This window comes from Macrobrachium rosenbergii, chromosome 56 (assembly GCF_040412425.1).
Source record: "Macrobrachium rosenbergii isolate ZJJX-2024 chromosome 56, ASM4041242v1, whole genome shotgun sequence".
NCBI classification, from domain to species: domain Eukaryota; kingdom Metazoa; phylum Arthropoda; class Malacostraca; order Decapoda; family Palaemonidae; genus Macrobrachium; species Macrobrachium rosenbergii.
The window spans coordinates 34,086,664-34,106,165 of record NC_089796.1 but is presented as its reverse complement, the minus strand read 5'-3'; the positions used below and the strand labels follow the sequence as shown (position 1 = coordinate 34,106,165).

The following is a 19,502-nucleotide window of genomic DNA, read 5'->3' as shown; positions in this document are numbered from 1 at the left end:
ATCCTGAAATGTCACATATACGTGAGCATGCAAAGAAATGTAAATATGACATAAACTACAAAGATTTTAAAATTATAAGCCAAACTCCTAACGAATAATTTTTAGCAATCTTGGAGTCACTCTCTATTAAACAACTAGTTCCACAGTTAAACACCCAGTCTTCCTCAACACCTCTGTATCTCTCGTGAGTTTTAGTCGAAGCTGAACCCGGCCCGAATTGTCACTTGGTCTGTGCCTTCAGCATCTTATGGTAGTTACTCCCCTATCCTTTGAACTTTACTTTATATTATTTGTATATATATAGTATATATATATATATATATATATATATATATATATATATATATATATATATATATATATATATAAAACTTAATTTTAGTCCGAGTTGTTATTTTAACTTTTAACTTTTATTTTATTTTTATAGCTTGAAAATAAATTAAGGACTGATTCTTCACCTAAACCTATTGATATATATATATATATATATATATATATATATATATATATATATATATATATATATATATATATAGATAGATATATTATATAAATTATATATATATATATATATATATATATATATATATATATATATATATATATATATATATATATGTATGTATGTATGTAAGTATGTATGTATGCAAATATTAGTGAAGGTTGGCATTAATTTTTCCTTTAAACAAATGTCATTGAATAAGACAGCGAAGTTGTAAGTCTTACTAATGTTTTCAGTTTTCCTCACTATCTTCTTGTCTTCAGGTAACTGATGGAACAAAGCACCAAAATTCATGTTGTTGGAAGTTTTACTGAATAGGAAGTTTCTGCTCTCCTAGAAACATGGTTCTTTTCAAATGAGAACATTTACAAAGAAGCAAACACACACACACACAAATATGTATATACAGTATTTATATATATATATATATATATATATATATATATATATATATATATATATATATATATATATATATATATATATATATATATATATATATATATATATACTACTTATATACACACACACACACACACACACATATATATATATATTTATATATATATATATATATATATATATATATATATATATATATATATATATATATATATATATATATATATATATTCAATCAATAAGCTACAAACGTCCTTTGATATCAATTCGCTCTACCTCGGAAATAATATATTTTCATATATGTTACCGAAGGGGAATTTTTAATTGATAATAAGTTCGTCGTCTCGTGGAGACGACGAACTTATTATCAATTAAAAATTCCCATTCGGTAACATATATGAAAATATATTATTTCGAGCAAAGTGAAATTGATATTAAAGGACGTTTGTAGCTTACTGATTGAATATATATATAATATATATATATATATATATATATATATATATATATATATATATATATATATATATATATATATATATATATATATATATATACATACATAGATATATAGATGTATAGATATATAGATATATAGAGATATATTTATATATATATATATATATATATATATATATATATATACATATATATATATATATATATATATATATATATATATATATATATATATATATATATATATATATATATATATATATATATATATATAGATATATATATATATATATATATATATATATATATATATATATATATATATATATATATATATATATATATATATATATATATATATATATATATATATATATATATATATATATATATATATATATATATATATATATATATATATATATATATATATATATATATGTATATATATACTGTATATATATACAGTATATATATATATATATATATATATATATATATATATATATATATATATATATATATATATATATATATATATATATATATATATATATATATATATATATATATATATATATGTGTATATATATGTGTGTATATATATATATATATATATGTATATATATGTGTATATATATATATATATATATATATATATATATATATATATATATATATATATATATATATATATATATATATATATATACATATATATATATATATATATATATATATATATATATATATATATATATATATATATATATATATATATATATATATATATATATATATATATATATATATATATATATATATATATATATATATATATATATTTTTATTTATATATTCTTACAGATTGGGTTTTTGAGGAATGCAAGGGGTTTTTGAATATACGCACTGCCAAAGGGCTAACAGAGGACACCAAAATGTAATAAAAAATGAAGAGCTGAGTGGTGACTTACCTTATTTCCAACAATTGAATTAGAGAATGGAAGGTTGCCATGGGAAATGATTCACTGGTTATGTTACAATGAATTAATTTGCACATGAAGCAATCAAAAATGAATCTGGAACTGAGGATCCAGCAGGCAGTCAAAATTAAAAAATGGAAATTATGAGGACGTGAATAGCACATCCCTAATTAGAAAGTGTAATGAGGTTTGAATTGATCTCAGTTAACTGGCTCTTGTGCACAATGGGGGGACTGCTTTCCAGACTTTCTTGATTATCAAAATGGCAGTACTCCTAAAATGATTTGATTCACAAGGCGCGGTCGACTGAGCAGAAGAGCATCGAGGAATCCTGAAAAATGAATCCAGGATTAATGTTCTAGTACAAAGAATTTCTCTCACATGAAAAATTATGTGCTATGGAGGTAATAGATCAGTTTAAGTTATTCGCCCTTGGGTAACACTATGGTGGGAATAATCTAATGCTGATCACTGAATTGAATTAAATTGTGTTTAGGACAAGTCATGGGGCGAGTTATGGGCTACTTTTGTTGGTAGGGTTTGGCTTAACAAAGGGGCTTTGTTTAGGAGAATGAAAAGTGAAAATTCAGAAAATATAGGAGAGAAATTCATGGAGAGAAACAGGACTGGCTTGGAGACTAATTGCTTCTGACATACCTTATGCCTGTTGATGTTTTGAGCTCTGAGCATGTGGGGCTTGGCCGTCTGGATTCATTAGGCGCCACCAGGTACGGAGTGTCATGTTTTCCCAGAGTTGAAAGTGCTCCCTTGTTGTACTTGCTTCCAAAAAAGTCACACAGCCAGCAAAAGCGGGTATGGAAAATAGGTCTTATGGTTAGGGACTTAAGGGTTAAGCTCCTAGTCTACCTACAGCCTGTTTTCATCCCTTGGCACTAACGGACTAGCAGCACCTACAAATCACGTGATGGGGGTGAAAGGGGAAAAGCTAAGGTGTGTCATTGTTCTACCCCAGGTCAGGAGACGTGGGGGAGTTTCTCAGGCCTACGTGAGTTCAAATTCTGGGCAAAATCTTCCTTCCCGCCACTAAAGCTAGCCTTGGAGTTAGCTGAGGAGCACTTTTGTTCGGAAATTCCGATTCCTTATCTGGCGGACTAAGAGGGATGAATTAAATAGGTGAAAGGTCCCCCCTTTGAAAAGGCATTCACTTCCTTTCAGGCATAAAGGTCTTGGCTAAGTAAGTTATTCATCCCAGCTAGTCAGCTAGCGTCCCTACATGAAATGTGCTTGGCACTGCAATAGCTAAATGGACCTACCTAACTGCTAAGAGGGGTGCTCGTTGGGCTAACTTAATTACTACAGCAGAGCCTAACCTATAAAAATAGTGCCTACAGATTTCTACTGGCTGTCTCTGAAGACAGGGGAACTCCTCTCCTAGGCAATGGTACATGGTAAATGTGGCTTGTGACATAGCCTACTATCCTATGGCTTTGGTACTAACTAAATAGCACTGACCTAACTAAATGCAATTAATTGTGGGTTACGCAATGCTTTACGAATAATACACACAATAAATTTGAACATGAGCAACCTGAAGGGTTAATTATGGTAAGTGACAAGGGGGTGTACCAGCTTGAGTATTGTATAGTTTTTTATGTAAGGTTAAGCACAGTGTTAGTATTACAGACTGCCTAGGGTGTTAGGTGTTCTTCTAGTTGGACAGAGATCAAGCAGGCTACCTTCCCTGGGTAGGTGCCAAGATCACTCTGAGGTGGAAGTGGCACTGTGCCAATGGGGCACGAGTGCCAAGGAGAGCTGGTGGCTCTGATTGGTTAATTTGATCTCTTCCGCCCCTTTTGTTCTTCTACCCAGGTCATCGTCCACCTGGTCTTTTCATCAACAGTGGCACTGGCTGGCTAATGTCTGAGCCAGTGCCTACTGTAGCTGGCAAGCTCACTTGTAGGCTAGAGCCATCCAGAAGTGCCACTGAGACGGACTGTGCCCAGACCCGCTCTGGGTGAGACATGGAGGATGAGGCACTAATCAGGTTGATGTGCCTGGTAGAGGACATATTCCTCTGGCAGCCCAGAATATCTGGCAGTATAGTGCCCTGGAGTTCCACAGTCTCGGCAGGATCCCCTGTGGGCTGATCTTCCTACAGTGACGGTCGATGGAGGAGGTTGAGGGGATGTAGAAGGAGAGGAATTCTGGTGGTTGTCAGTAGGCTGCCTATTGTTGTTCAGCTTGTAGCGGCAATCAGCTTAGGCATGGCCAAACTTTTTGCAGCTAGTGCAAGTGGGCTTGTTCGGCAGGTCGTTCTTTGGGCAAGTTGAGCCTGAGAGGTACCCAGGTGGCACTATGCGGTGTTGAGATGTGCTGTGGTTCTGGTTGCAAGTTTTTCAGGTGTCGGCCAAGTGGTAGGCTTCCATAAGTGTGGTGGGCTGCTTATCGCAGAGATATACAGCAAGAAGCCCAGGCACACATTGGAAAAGATCTTCCAGCATGGTCCTATTGAATAAGTCCTCAAAGGTCGTGCATGAGAGGGAGTTGAACCGGCGAGTACCCGAATGGGTCTTGTGATAGGCTCATTCCGTCCAGGACCAGCTGACTTCCTTGGCAAGACCTCGGAACCATTGTCTCCATTTCTCCAGGGTTATCTCGTAGGCTCTGGTGATGACCCTATGGACTTCAGTCATGTTGCTTCTTTGACTCTTCTCCAGTGAGCGGAGGGCTGCCTTGGCTTTCCCTTCCATGGTTTTGGTAAGCAATAAGGCCCTCTCTGCCTCAGTGGTGTTGTAGTTGTTGAAGAGTGCCTCGATCTCTTCTAGCCATGCTTCTGGCTCTTCCTCAGTCCACTTGGGGACTAGAGAATTAAGGCTTAAATGCTCTCTCCAGCTCGAGCTCCTTCTCTATGAGAGCCAGCTTGCATGTCATTAGAGCTTGCTTGCTTTCCTTGAGGGCTAATTCGTGCTGCCTCTGTTCGGCTTCATAAATCCTCTGTTCTTCATACTTCCTCTGTTCTTCTAGCTGCTCTTTCACCCACTGGGTGAGTTCCCGTCCCATGAAACCTGCCTCCTTGCCCATGTTCATGAGGGCTTGGCGTTGGTCTAGAGACATGGTTGTAGGTTATGAGGGGGACTAGGGAAATGTCTGTGTCTATGTGGAAGTGTCCCATAATGTGGTGGCACTTCGGTGGTGTGGCACTCTTTCAATAAGTTGGCGCTGTGGTTGGAGTGTGTCGTGCGAAGGTCACACTGATGGAGCAATACTGAAGGAGGAATGGTCCTTATGGGTGGATACACTGGTATATGGAAGTGATCCTGAAGGTATAATTCCTTATGGGCAGAAACACTTGGAAAAGGAGTGATCCTGAAGAAGCTAAGGTCCTTATGGGTGGATACACTGTTGCTGGCACCCTGTGTCTCAGGTACAGGTGCAGTGGCTTATAGGTGATTACTCTGATTTGCTGGCACTCGGGTGCTGGTGTGTTCGGGGGACAACACTAAAAGGCAGTGCAACCAAACTGCACTGAAAGGAATGGGACTCTGCCTGAGGCAGAAGGTAAGTAAAGAGTAAGAGTAAGAGGGAAAGGAGAAAGGTAAGTGCTTCAGTAACTTAATTGGCTGGCAGTGCCTCAGATTAGTGGCACTGTGGGAAGGGAAACCCTTGGGCGTGCACTCGTGGGTGGCTAGTCCTAAGAACTAGTGGTTGCTCCCTGACATGAGGAAAGGAAGCCTTCTCCCTGGCATGAGGAAAGGGAGGTTATGGGGTTTGCATGCAATATGCGATTTGGTGCTTGCAGCATACACAAGTCTAGAATAATCAATACCCACTCGTGCACAACAGTTGATAAATGTTATTAATTGACGGTAAGTACACTCTATGAAACGCACGAGAATTCACTCTGCAGCTGAAGCACTCAATGGAAATATGAAGAAGGGAAACGTTCAATGGACAAGGTGCGTGTAATATACAGTTGCGCACTATGTGTGAATGAGTAAAAGAGATAAAGGAATTGGATCTTAAAAGATCAATGGTTGGATAAAATTAAAAGAAAATTCTTATTGTACTTGGCTTTTGTGATGTAGTGGGTTTATTTTCCAATACTCATTGATTAATTTTAGTATCCCCTTTGTTATGATGAAAAGAAAAAATCTCTCTCTTTCTCTCTCTCTCTCTCTCTCTCTCTCTCTCTCTCTCTCTCTCTCTCTCTCTCTGAGAGTGTAGTGTAATGGGATGTTACCCGTTATAAGTCAAGTTACTCTACCTTTTGCTTAAGATAAATTTCATTTGCAAAATTATGCTAAGTTGCAGGTTTTCGAAAATGAACTTTTGGTATTTACGTAATTTTACTGGCTTGCTCCCGTCATGACAAGAGATATGGTGGGCAAGGGTTTGCAAATTATTCTCTAAAATATGAAAGTCCTTTGTGAGGGTTTACGTTTGGCGAAAAGTAATGAAATTTTGTTTGGCGTGAACGGGAGATGCGGAACTGAGGCGCGTGGGAGAAAACAGCTGATAGCTTAACTCGTTCTTGATCAAGTCATAACAATGAAGATTTAGAGTTTAAGAAAAGGAACACTCGACTGTCTTGGGTGAAGGCGGTGTAAGGGCATCAAATTGCCTCTCCATTCTTGTGTTTCTTTCCTCATATGTACATTAATCACGTCATATATGTTACTTGTTACTATTTCAGATTCTTTATGTATCTCATTGTATGCATCATTATACGGCCTTTCTGCCGATATACATATCTGCCTTTTACATGTTCTGTTATGCATTATATATGTCTTCTTATGCCTGTTAACAAACACAGCAGTGGGGGTCTCAGGTCGCCTGCTACCTTTCCGTCCCCTTTCGCATTTAAACACCTGTCGAGAATAATAAAGAATCAGTCTTTCACTTCTGACATTTCTTGAACCTCACACTGGTGACCCCAGAATGACAGGTAGTGTGGTTTGGCCCAGCCATTAATGGGTTATCTCAATTGTGGGCCGCAGATACCACTGGCCCTTCGTCATTGTGGAGGTCAAGTTCCCCCTGCTGGGTGCAGACTACCTAGGGCACCATGGACTTCTGGTCGATGCTGGAAGACAGTGCCTCCTAGACACAGGAACCTGCCACTCCCGTCAGCTCTCCACTGGACCTGGAATGCCCTCCATCTGCTCCACGGCCCCCAGCAGCAGCATGTCCCTCCTACAGGAGTTCCCAGACGTATTCAAACCAGAGCTACTCCAGTCACCAGGGGCTTAAGCAAAGCATGGTATATTCCATTATGCCACCACAACGGGCCCACCGACCCATGCCAAGTTCAAACAACTGTCCCCAAAAGTTACAAGACGCTAAACGGGCCTTCGCAGAGATGGAATGGATGAGCGTCTGTAAAAAACATCAAGCCTGTGGGCATCTCCCCTCCACATGGTAAAGAAGTCCGATGTTTCATGGAGGCCCTGTGGGGACTATCAGCATTTTAATTTACTGACAACACCTACCACTACCCCTCCCTAACATGCAAGACCTGACGGGTGCCCTCCATGGCAAGAAGATTTTCTCCAAGATGGACCTGCTAAAGTCATACTTCAAAGTCCCTGGGCATCCCGGCGACGTCTCAAAGACCGCCATCATCACGCTCTTCAGGACTTATACATTCTCCTATTCCACCTTCGGCCTCAGGAGCGCGGGTGCCACATTCCAGCACCTGACGGACACCATCTTGGGGGATCTGCCTTTCTGCATCTGCTACGTCAACGACATTCTCATCTTCTCCAGGTCCCCAGAGGAACACCTTCGCCATGTTCGCGCAGTCCTGAAACGTCTGCAGGATAGCGGGCTAGTCGTCAGGTTCGACAAATGCATTTTCGGGACAGAGAAAGTAGATTTCCTCGGGCACGAGATTTCCCCATCAGGAGTGTGCCCCTCGGCCTCTAAAGTAAAAGCTATAGAAAATTTTCCGAAACCACAAACCATCAATGCCGTTCAGGAGTTTCTTGGGATGATAAATTACTGCTGACATTTCACCCCAGACTTCGCCCACACTGTGTACCCCCTGCCATCAGTCCAGAAGGGCAAGCCAAAAACACTGACCTGGGTGGCTGCGCAGCAGCAGGCATTCATAGAAACAAAGACAGCCCTTGCCAATGCCACTACCTTGACTCACCACAACCCCGCAGCCGCCCTCAGACTGACAACGGACGCCAGCAACATCTCCTGCGGCACAGTACTCGAGCAACTAGTGAACGGCACCCACCAACCCTTGGCCTTCTTCAGCCACAAGTTTTTGCCAGCAGAGACCCGCTACAGTGCCTTCAACAGGGAACTGCTGGCTATCTACCAGGCCGTGAGACACTTCAAGTACCTGATGGAGGGGGCCGAATTCACGTTCCTAACAGATCACAAACCCTTGGTGCACGCATTTGCAAAGCCAAGAGACGCATTGTCTGCAAGGCAGCAGTGACACCTGACCACCATCTCCAAATTTGGTGCACCATCAACTATGTCCCTGGAAGGAAGAACCCAGTAGCCGACTCCCTGTCGAGAGTAGAAATCAGCTCCCTTCACCTCGGCATCAACTACAAAGACCTGGCAAAAGAATAAGCAGCACTTAGAGATGGCAGACTACAGAATGGCAGTGACAGCTCTTAAGTGGGTAGACGTGTCCTTAGGAAACTCGAACACAACTCTCCTCTGCGACACCAGCACAGGCCATCCCCATCCCCTAGTACCTGCCTTGAGGAGGAAGCAGGTGCTCAACATAATCCACGGTCTCTCCCATTCATCAGGGCACACAACGGCGCGCCTCATGACTGACAAGTTCATCTGGCATGGCATCAATAAGGATGTCTGACAGTGGGCAAGGAGCTGCATCCCAAGCCAGGTGAGCAAAACATCCAGGCACACAAAATCTGGGGTCGGCGACTTCCCAGCCTCGCCGGCGCTTTGGCCACATCCACATCGACATCATAGGGCCTCTTCCGCAGTTGAGAGGAGCCAGATACCTCCTGACAATCATAGACAGCTCCACCTACTGGCCCGAGGCAACCCCCATGGAGGAGGCATCAACAGCATCATGCGCAGAGGTCCTCCTCTCCAGTTGGATCAGCTGTTTTGGAGTGCCAGACAGCATCACTACAGACAGGGGCAGGTGCGAATTTACATTAAGGCTAATGAGGCTGCAGCCTCTGGCCCCGGGTACTGAGGGGGCCCCCCAATGAGGCGATGATTAAAAAATAAATCAATAAAATAACTGGCAATAGTACATTCACGAGACTTGGCAACCCTGGCTTGTGTATGCGTTCAATTCATGTCATATGTAAATTATACAATCAAATATATGAATTATTCAATCTAATATTTTCATTGTTTTTCTGTTGCTCAACTTTGTAATGGAATTACCTCTTTTTTAATACAGTATGATACAGCATAATAGCTCAATCATTTCAATATAAATTAAATGCAGAACCTGCCGAAACATGACACTAACTACTACTGTTCATATTGAAACATGTACTAAAACAAAATATGATAAATGTGTGAGTGTCTGTTAAAAAGGCCCCTGACCTGAAGTAGCCTCGGGCCCCAAGTACTGCTAGTCCGCGCCTGGACAGGGATCCAGCCTTCCTGTCAGAGCTCTGGGTCTCCTTGGCATGCCTGATGGGAACAACACTGCACAGCACAACGGCCTACCACCCCGCAGTGAACGGCATGGTCGTGAGGGCACACCGCTCTCTTAAGGCAGCTCATGGCACAGTGCACTGATGAGAGGTGGAAGGAACAGCTCCCCTGGGTTCTGCTGGGTCTCCGCACCGCACTGAAAGCAAATGACGATGCCTCACCTGCTGAGAAAGTCTACAGGGAGACACTGGCTGTTCCCGGAGAATTCTTCCCGCTGTCAACCGACGGCGTCGACATTCCCCTGCCATAAGACCTTCACTGACAGAACTATCACCTACAGCCCACCCGCCTTAGACTCCTGCGCCTACGTCTTCATTAGGGTGGATGCCCATCGTCTGCCCTTAACCAGGCCCTACAGGGGGTCCCACCGAGTCTTCAGGCGGGCTGCGAAGGCATACCTCCTTGACATCCATGGGCATGAAGACTGGATCACCATTGACAGACTGAAGCCCGCATTCCTGTTGGACAGCGAAGTACGCGAGGAGGCAGGCAGGCGACCCAGTTTTCCCCCTCAGTACCTTCCCGAGACACACCCCCACCAAAGCAGGGTCAGGGGCGGCCCAGGGGACACATCGACCCAAGCCCAGATGTTGGTTCCACCCCACACCCACAGTTCTCCAGGAGTAGGGACCCTCCAACTCCCTCAGCGATTGCATAATTAATGTAGTTTCATCCAGTAATTGCTCCTCTAATTATTGTTGGGGAGGGGGGGAGAGTATTTGTAAGGGCGTCAAATCGCCTCTCCATTCTTGTGTTTCTTTCCTCATATGTACATTAATCACGTCATATATGTTACTTGTTATTATTTCATATTCTTTATGTATCTCATTGTATACATCATGTATGGTCTTTCTGCCGATATATATATATCTGCCTTTTACATGTTCTGTAACACATTATATATGTCTTCTTTTGCCTGTTAACAAACACAATTTCTGTATGGACACAGTGGGGGGTCTCAGGTCGCCCGCTACCTTTCCATCTGCTTCCCGCATTATAAACACCTGTCGTGTATAATAAAGACTCAGTCTTTCACTTCTGACATTTCTTGAACCTCACAGCAGGTTTTTGAATGCAAAATCGAATTATTTGACTTTAAACATCAGCAATGCCTTTACTTTACTTAAAACATGAAATATGAATTTGGATTGAAACTAACGATCTTTGAACTGTGGGAGAGGACTCACGCATATGCCTACTGAATGCAGCCAACTCGACAGCCATGGACTGCCAGAGGTTGGTACGTGTGTTTTAACTACATGTGAATTCAATTCCTACATCACAGACAGAGAAATGTACACTTTTTCTGCCATAACTGTTCTTGAACAACACTCCTAGCTAACTGTTTCCTGGCTAACACATGCGATAACTCCCTAGCAAGCACTTCCTAATTCCTACTGCTCAGTCATCTGGTAACACAGCACAGCTGCTCTTTTGCAGTGAGTAATGTTCGTGGGCCACCGCTCTGCCTCGCTAACTTAAGAACCTGTGCTTTTGCCTCTGTTATGAAGAATTCTAACTCCGATATTCGTTGCGTTTTTACTCTTTCTCTTAAAATAATATCACTTTCCTATCTGTCCCTATGTATCCTTAATGTTACAAGACTTATGATAATAACCCTTACCTGTGTACTCTTGCTTTGCTTCGGTTGCCCTGTATGCCTTTGTGAAGTAATGGAATTAAGTTAAATGAATGATATTTCAGTCCTGGTTTGTTCGTTCCTAGTTTAGCAATTAGCAAAGCTGGTTATCGCTATTGTCCTAGGAATCCTAGCAATTGGTTGCCACTCTCACAGATTGGGTCTCGTTGGAGGAATGCAAGGGGGTTTTTAAATTTACGCACCACCAAAGGGCCAACAGAGGACACCAAAATGTAACAAAAAATGAAGAGCTGAGTGCTGACTTACCTTATTTCCAACAATTGAATTAGAGAATGGAAGGTTGCCATGGGAAATGAGTCATTGGTTACATTATAATGAATTTATTTATACATGAAGCAATCAAAAAATGAATCAGGAACTGAGGATCAAGCAGACAATCAAAATTTAAAAATGGAAATTACGAGGACATGAATAGCACGTCTCTAATTAGATGTAACTACTTTGTACGTTTATTGTAACGCAAATTATTCTCATTTATATGTCATCTAACAAACGCAAATTCTTGTCAAATGCAAGACATGGGAATGCGCAGGTCGGTCACTTCCTTTCTGTCTGCATTCCTCAATGTATACCTGGTTTCCGAGAAATAAATCAGTCATACCCAGACCTGTCTTCTTGAACCTCACAACTGGTGACCCAAGGAGCGACAAGTAACCATGCGGTTTTGGCCCCACCATTAACAGACCTAAATACAGCTGCATTTACCTTCAGAGAGCCTTTAACAGACTCAAAATGGCGACACTGTCAAGGCCTCTGAAAGCTCTATCCTCAGAGGAACCCCATGCCATTAATGGACTAATAACAGCGTCCCTGCAAGGGTACGTTTTGGCATTTCAAATGGTTTGGCCCTCACCATTCACGACTCACGTCGACAACTCAATTTCTAACACCATTAGAGGGCTAAATATGGCGTGTACTCGAGTTTTGGAGTGTGAAAGTAAAGATGGCAGAGTCTGAAATACAATAGCAATCCGAAAACATGGAAATCGTCAAATTGCCCCTTTCGCCCACAAAGCCAGATGTGGTAAAGCGACCCCCATTTTCGCGCTAGAACACAGCATTTTGGTTTCTGTGCACAGATGCTCACTTCCGCGTGGCGCACATCACAGACGAGAAGACCAAGGCAGACGTTACCATGACGGTGCTACCTGAAGAGGTCTTCAACAAGATCACCACATGGCTTGACTCACAGCCAGACAAGGTCACATCCACAGCCTTGCGAGACAAGCTGATACAAACGTATTACATGCCCATCCCTGAGAGAGCGCAGTGCGCCCTAAACCTATTGACCCAGCCTCTGGGGGAAACATCACCCAGGGATGCCTGGGACGAACTGCAGGGTCTAGTAACACTGCCGGGCATCAACGCAAATGGGCACAGGAAGGAAATCAGCCTGACAAGAACAATATTCCTGCGGCACCTTCTGCAGAAGGTGAGGGGCCAAATTACTGACGCAGATGCCCTTCCTGTGGATGAACTGGTCGATGTCGCCCAGAAAATCCACGAAGTCACTAAGGCCTCCAAGCACGCCACCACCGCCCTTGCAGCCGTTGCCCTTGCAGCCTGTAGCCTGACATCAGAGGACGACGACCCAGAGAACACAAATGCGATCTACAGGAGGAGAGCACCGCCAAGGGAGCAGAGGGCATGGATGAACCCTGAGCAGAGGGCTTGGACGAACCTGGCGTGGTGCTATTTCCACAAAAGATTCGGCCCCAGTGCCAGGAACTGCAGAACCCCCTGTTCCTTCACAAAAAACCAGAAGGGCAGCCACAAGTAACAGTAGTGGCCGCAAAATACAATGACTTGCGACCAGCAGGTTTCTTCATCAGAGACGATACATCACGGGCGCAATGCAGTCGGTGTTCCCACCATCGGAGGAAGACTACACCTGGACAGCTGACTCCACGACCTCCCTGGTAGCCGTGAATGGAACCCCCATCCGCTGCTATGGAACAATGACCCGCACAATGTCCATCTTGGGCCGCAGGTATCACTGGCCTTTCATCATCGCAGAGGTCGAGTTTCCCCCTCCTGGGCGCCAATTTCCTGGGACACCACGGACTCCTGGTTGATGTCGGCAGGCAACTCCTCCTCGACACTGGAACCTGCCACTCCCGACCACTCTCCACCAGACCGGGGCTGCCCGCTGTCTGCTTCACAGCCTCAAACAATTACATTACCCTCCTCCAGGAGTTCCTGGAAGTTTTTAAACCAGAGCTCCACTAGTTGGCAAGGGCCAGGGCCAAGCACAGCATCTACCACCACATCATTACAACAGGCCCCCCAACTCATGCCAAGTTTTGACGCCCCACCCCACAAAAACTACGTGACGCCAAACGGGCCTTCTCCAAAATGGAATTGATGGGTGTCTGTGCCAAAGCATCGAGCCAGTGATATGTTGGAGGGTTCCTGGAGGCCCTGTGGAGACTACCATCAACTAAACTTAGTCACCACGGCAGACTGCTACCCACTGCTGAACATGCAAGACCTAACAAGCGCCCTTCATGGGGCCAAGGTCTTCACGAAGATGGATTTGCTAAAATCATACTTTCAGGTTCCTGTGCATCCTGACAACATACTGAAGACAGCCATCATCATGCCGTTCGGGATGTACATCTTCTCCTACTCCACCTTTGGCCTCAGGAACAGGGGACACATTCCAGTGCCTGATGGACACCATCCCTGGGACCTGCCTTCCCCTGAGTGCTTCTGTGTCTGTTAATAATTCCTTGTCGCGGTAAACTACTATCGATTCACATCTTTATCTTCTCCAGGTCCCCAGAGAACACACTTTAAATACAGCCATGGTGGAAACAAAGATATAAACATTTTTATATTTTATTTAAAAAAAACACCTTAACAATATATTCTAAATGAAAAAATGGTTTAATAGAATATATACCATAAGGCTGATTAGATGAACCATTCCTGAAGTGCCTGCAGGAGAACGGATTAAGTTATCAGGTTTCGACAAATGCACATTCTGGGCAGAAAAAATCATAAACTTTTATACCTCGGACACAAAGATTAATCCCCAGCAGGAGTATGCCCCATGGCCCCTTCAAGATGAAAGCAATAAAAAATTTTCATATATGGAACAAAGAGAACGACAAAGCGACAACGCCATCAAGGCCCCTCAATAATTGTATGTCATGGTAAATTACTAAGGGCTCGCTGACATGGGGCGCTCCGCAATAGCAGGCATTTGAGGAGACAAAGGCAGCCCTCATGAGTGCCACCACCTTAACGCATTATAACCCCACCGCTTCCCTGAGACTCACCACTGATGCCAGCAACATCGCCTGAGGAGCAGTGCTCGAGCAAGTAGTTGACGGTACCCCACGGGACTCTAGCCTTCTTCAGTCGCAAGTTGTCGCCGGCAGAGACCCGCTACAGCACCTTCAACAGAGAGCTGCTCGCGATCTACTAGGCTGTGTGGCACTTCAAATACCTGCTGGACGGCACTCCATTCACCATCCTCACGGACCACAAGCCCCTGGTGCATGCATTTACAATGGCGGGTGACGCGTGGTCAGCAAGGCAGCAGTGGCACTTGGCTGCCATCTCCGAGTTTGGTTGCACCATCATCTACGTCCCTGGCAGGAAGAATCCAGTAGCCGACGCCCTGTCAAGGGTGGAAATCAATTCCCTGCACCACGGCATACACTACGAAGACCTGGCAAGGGAGCAAGCCGCAGACCTAGAAACACCAGCCTACAGGATGGCACTGACAGCACTCAAGTGGGAGGATGTGCCCCTGGGCGATTCAGCCACAACGCTTCTCTGTAACACTAGCACTGTCCGCCCCCGCCCCCTGGTCCCCGCCTTGAGGAGGAAGCAGACGTTCAACATCATTCATGGCCTCTCCCATCCATCAAACTTTTCTGCCTTATGGCAGAAAAGTTTGTGTGGCACGACATCAGGAAGGACGCCCACCAGTGGGGGAGGAGCTGTATCCCGTGCCAAACCAGCAAGGTCACAAGACACACAGAACCAGGCATTGGTGATTTCCCTCAACCTCATCAGTGCTTCGACCACATCCACAGAGACGTCGTCGGGCCTCTACTGCAGTCTGGGGGCGCCAGGTACCTCCTGATGATCATAGACCGCCCACTCGCTGGCCAGAGGCGACACCTATGGAGGAGGCTTCAACAGCATCCTGCGCAGAAGCCCTCCTCTCCAGTTGGATTAGCCAATTCGGGGTGCCAGACAGCATTACTATGGACAGGGGCTCAGCATTCCTGTCAGAACTCTGGGTCTCCCTGGCATGCCAGATGGGTACAACACTTCTCAGCACAACGGCTTACAACCCCGCAGCAAATGACATGGTAGAGAGGGCACACTGCTCACTGAAGCCAGCTCTAATGGCACGTTGCACCGATAAAAACTGGAGCACCCAACTCCCCTGGGTCCTGCTGGGTCTCCGCACCCCACACCGAGGGCAGATGGCAATATATCCCCACAGAAAAAGTCTACAGAGAAACACTAGCTGTTTCAGGGGAATTCTTCCTGCCATCAGCTGACGGCACAGACACCCTCCTCCTGAGGTCGAGGGAACTAGCACAGAAGTTCAAGCCCTGCCATAAGACCTTCACGGACAGAACCAATGCCTATAGCCTGGCCTGCCTGGATTCCTGCACCTATGTCTTTGTCAGGATAGGCGCCTGTTGACCACCCTTGACCAGGCCCTATAGGGGCTCTTACTGAATCATCAACCAGGATCCCCAAGGCATATCTCATCGACGTTCATGGCTGGGAGGACTGGGTTTCCATCCACAGGCTGAAACCAGCATTCCTTTTGGACAGTGAAATCCGGGAGGAGGCAGGCAGACATCCCAGGGTCCCCGTCAAAGTGTGCCTGCAGACATACATGCCGCCCCACTAAAGAGGGGCCATGGGCACCCCAGAGGCCGCTGCTTCAGCAGATCTAGCAGTTGATGATGCCCCCTACCCACAGTTCTCGAAAAGAAGAGGTCGCCTCCTGCTCCCCCAGCTCCTCCGTGATTAATGTTCATGTCATCCAATAATTATCTCTGTAACCATTGTCTTAGTGGGGGAGTACTTGTAAAGGCATCAAATGCCTCTTCATTTCTGCATGAATCACGCCACGTATATTACCCGTTATTATTTCATATTTTTTATGTATCTCTCCATATGCATTATTGTCCGGCCTTTCTGCCGATGTATCTAACTACTTTGTACGTTTATTTTAACGCAAATTATTCTCATTTATATATCATCTAACAAATGCAAATTCTTGTCCAAATGCATGACATGGGAATGTGCAGGTCGGTCACTTCCTTTCCGTCTGCATTCCACAATGTATACCTGGTTTCCGAGAAATAAATCAGTCATACCCAGACCTGTCTTCATGAACCTCACAGGGTCTGCTATCCAGATTTTCTTGGTTATCAAAATGGCAGTACTCCTAAGATAATTTGATTCACAAGGCAGGGTTGACTGAGCAGAAGAGTAGCAAGGACTCCTGGAATTTGAATCCAGGATTAACGTTCTAGTACAAAGAATTTCTCTCACATGAAAAATTATGCACTATGGAGATAATGGATCAGTTTAAGTTATTTGCCCTTGGTTAACACTATGGTGGGAATAATCTAATGCTGATCACTGAACTGAATTAAATTGCATTTAAGACAAGTCATGGGGCTAGTTATGGGCTGCTTTTGTTGGTATGGTTTGGCTTAACAAAGAGGCTTTGTTTAGGAGTGAAACAGAACTGGCTTGAAGGTTAATTGCTTCTGACGTACCTTATGCCTGTTGACGTTTTCAGCTCTGAAAATGTGGTCTTGGCTGTCCGGATTCATTAGCTGCCACGAGTGGAAGAAGGATGGAAGATGCTACTGCCCACATCGCTAACTAGGTACAGAGTGTCGTGTTTTCCCAGAGTCGAAAGTGCTCCATTGTTGGGCTTTCTTCTAATCTCCGGGCATCAGTCATCTGCAAAAAGTCACACAGCCAGCAAAAGGGGGTTATAGAAAATAGGTCTTATGGTTAGGGACTTCAGGGTTAAGCTCATAGTCCACCCACAGCCTGTTTTCGTCGGCGGCACTAATGGACTAGATGCTGGAATCTGCCTAAATCAAACCGTGATGGGGGTGAAAGGTGGGAAAGCTAAGGTGTGTCATTGTTCTGTCCCAGGTCAGGTGACTTTGGAGGGGCTTTCTCAGGCCAATGTGAGTTCAAATTCTGGGCAAAATCTTCCTTCCCACCACTAAAGCTAGCCTTGTTAGCCAGGAACGCTTGTTCAAATTCTCGTTCTTGACCACCTGAAGTCTCCGATAAGAGGATAAAATTAAAAACCTATATATTTTATATATATATGTATATAATATATATATATATACTGTATATACACACATAAAATTTATGAACTAAATATGCTTGTTTAAATATCCAATAACGCTATATATATATCATATTATATCGTGAGTCTAAAAACTCATATATATATATATAAATATATATATATATATATATATATAATATATATATATATATATATATATATATATATATATATATATATATATATATATATATATATATATCTATAATATATATGCTCTCCGACATTACACATGACATAATATAATGTATATATATATATATATATATATAATATATATATATATATATATATATATATATATATATATATATATATATATATATTATATAAATACATACATACCCCATTCTTCTGAAGGAACATATGTGAAAAATAAAAGTGCTTCATGGCTAATGTCAATAGTCAGCAATTAGCGCCTCAAAATTGTGAGTTAAAACATACAGATCTGTAGTCAAAGTTTTTTTATATCGGGGCAGTTAATAATTACCTAGAACTGCTAATCTAGTATATACAAACGGGTCTGTGATTAATACAAAATCATAAAATTAAACTTTCTGCTAAATATTGAACACATTTCAGCATTTATTCCATCAGTTACCTGAGGATCAGAATAACACAGATATAAAAATTGAAAACATTAAGAAAAAATTTATTAAAAAAATATAAATATATATATATATATATTATATATAAAACATTATATATATATATAATTTATTAAATATATCTATTTATATATATATATATAATAATATATATATATATATATATATATATATATATACATATATATATATATATATATATATATATATATATATATATATATATATATATATATATATATATATATATATATATATATATATATATATATATATATATAATATATATATATATATGTATATATATATCTGTTAATTATGAGACAAAGTTGCAGTTTAACCTTTTCTTACTAATGTTTTTCAATTTTTATCTCTGTATTCTTCTGATCCTCAGGTAACTGATGGAATAAATACTGAAATGTGTTCAATATTTAAAAGACTTTAATTTTATCTTTGTAAATAAAAACAGGTCTGTGATTAACCACAGACCCGTTTGTATATACTAGAATAACAGTTTCAGGCAAATATTTTACTGCCCCGATATAAAAAAACGACCACAAATCTTTGCTTTTTAACTCACAATTTTGAGTGCTAAAAAACATATTGACGATTCAAGGCCATTTATATTGAACATGTATTCCCCCATCAAAACGAATAAAGGTTAATGTATATATATATATATATATATATATTATATATATATATATATACCTTCAAAAGAATATATATATAGATATATATATATATATATATATATATATATATATATATATATATATATATATATATATATATATATATATATATATATATATATATATATATATATATATATAAAGCTGACAAATCTAATTGTTTTGTAATAATGGATAAAATTAGCTATGTGAAAAAA

At 41.7% G+C, this 19,502-nt stretch overlaps 3 protein-coding genes across 5 annotated transcripts in view; all 3 read left to right on the top strand.

Annotated features, from left to right (window-relative positions):
- LOC136836672 (C-type lectin 1-like) overlaps positions 1 to 19,502 on the top strand; it is a 189,798-nt gene that overhangs the window by 34,334 nt on the left and 135,962 nt on the right. The window lies entirely within an intron of this gene.
- On the top strand, positions 8,912 to 10,059 carry LOC136836161 (uncharacterized). Its single transcript, XM_067100159.1, has 3 exons — positions 8,912 to 9,142; positions 9,282 to 9,445; positions 9,885 to 10,059. The coding sequence occupies exons 1-3, from the start codon at positions 8,912 to 8,914 to the stop codon at positions 10,057 to 10,059; spliced, it is 570 nt and encodes a 189-aa protein (XP_066956260.1).
- On the top strand, positions 15,775 to 16,523 carry LOC136836160 (uncharacterized). Its single transcript, XM_067100158.1, has 2 exons — positions 15,775 to 16,108; positions 16,324 to 16,523. Exons 1-2 carry the CDS (start codon positions 15,775 to 15,777, stop codon positions 16,521 to 16,523), a joined length of 534 nt encoding a protein of 177 aa, XP_066956259.1.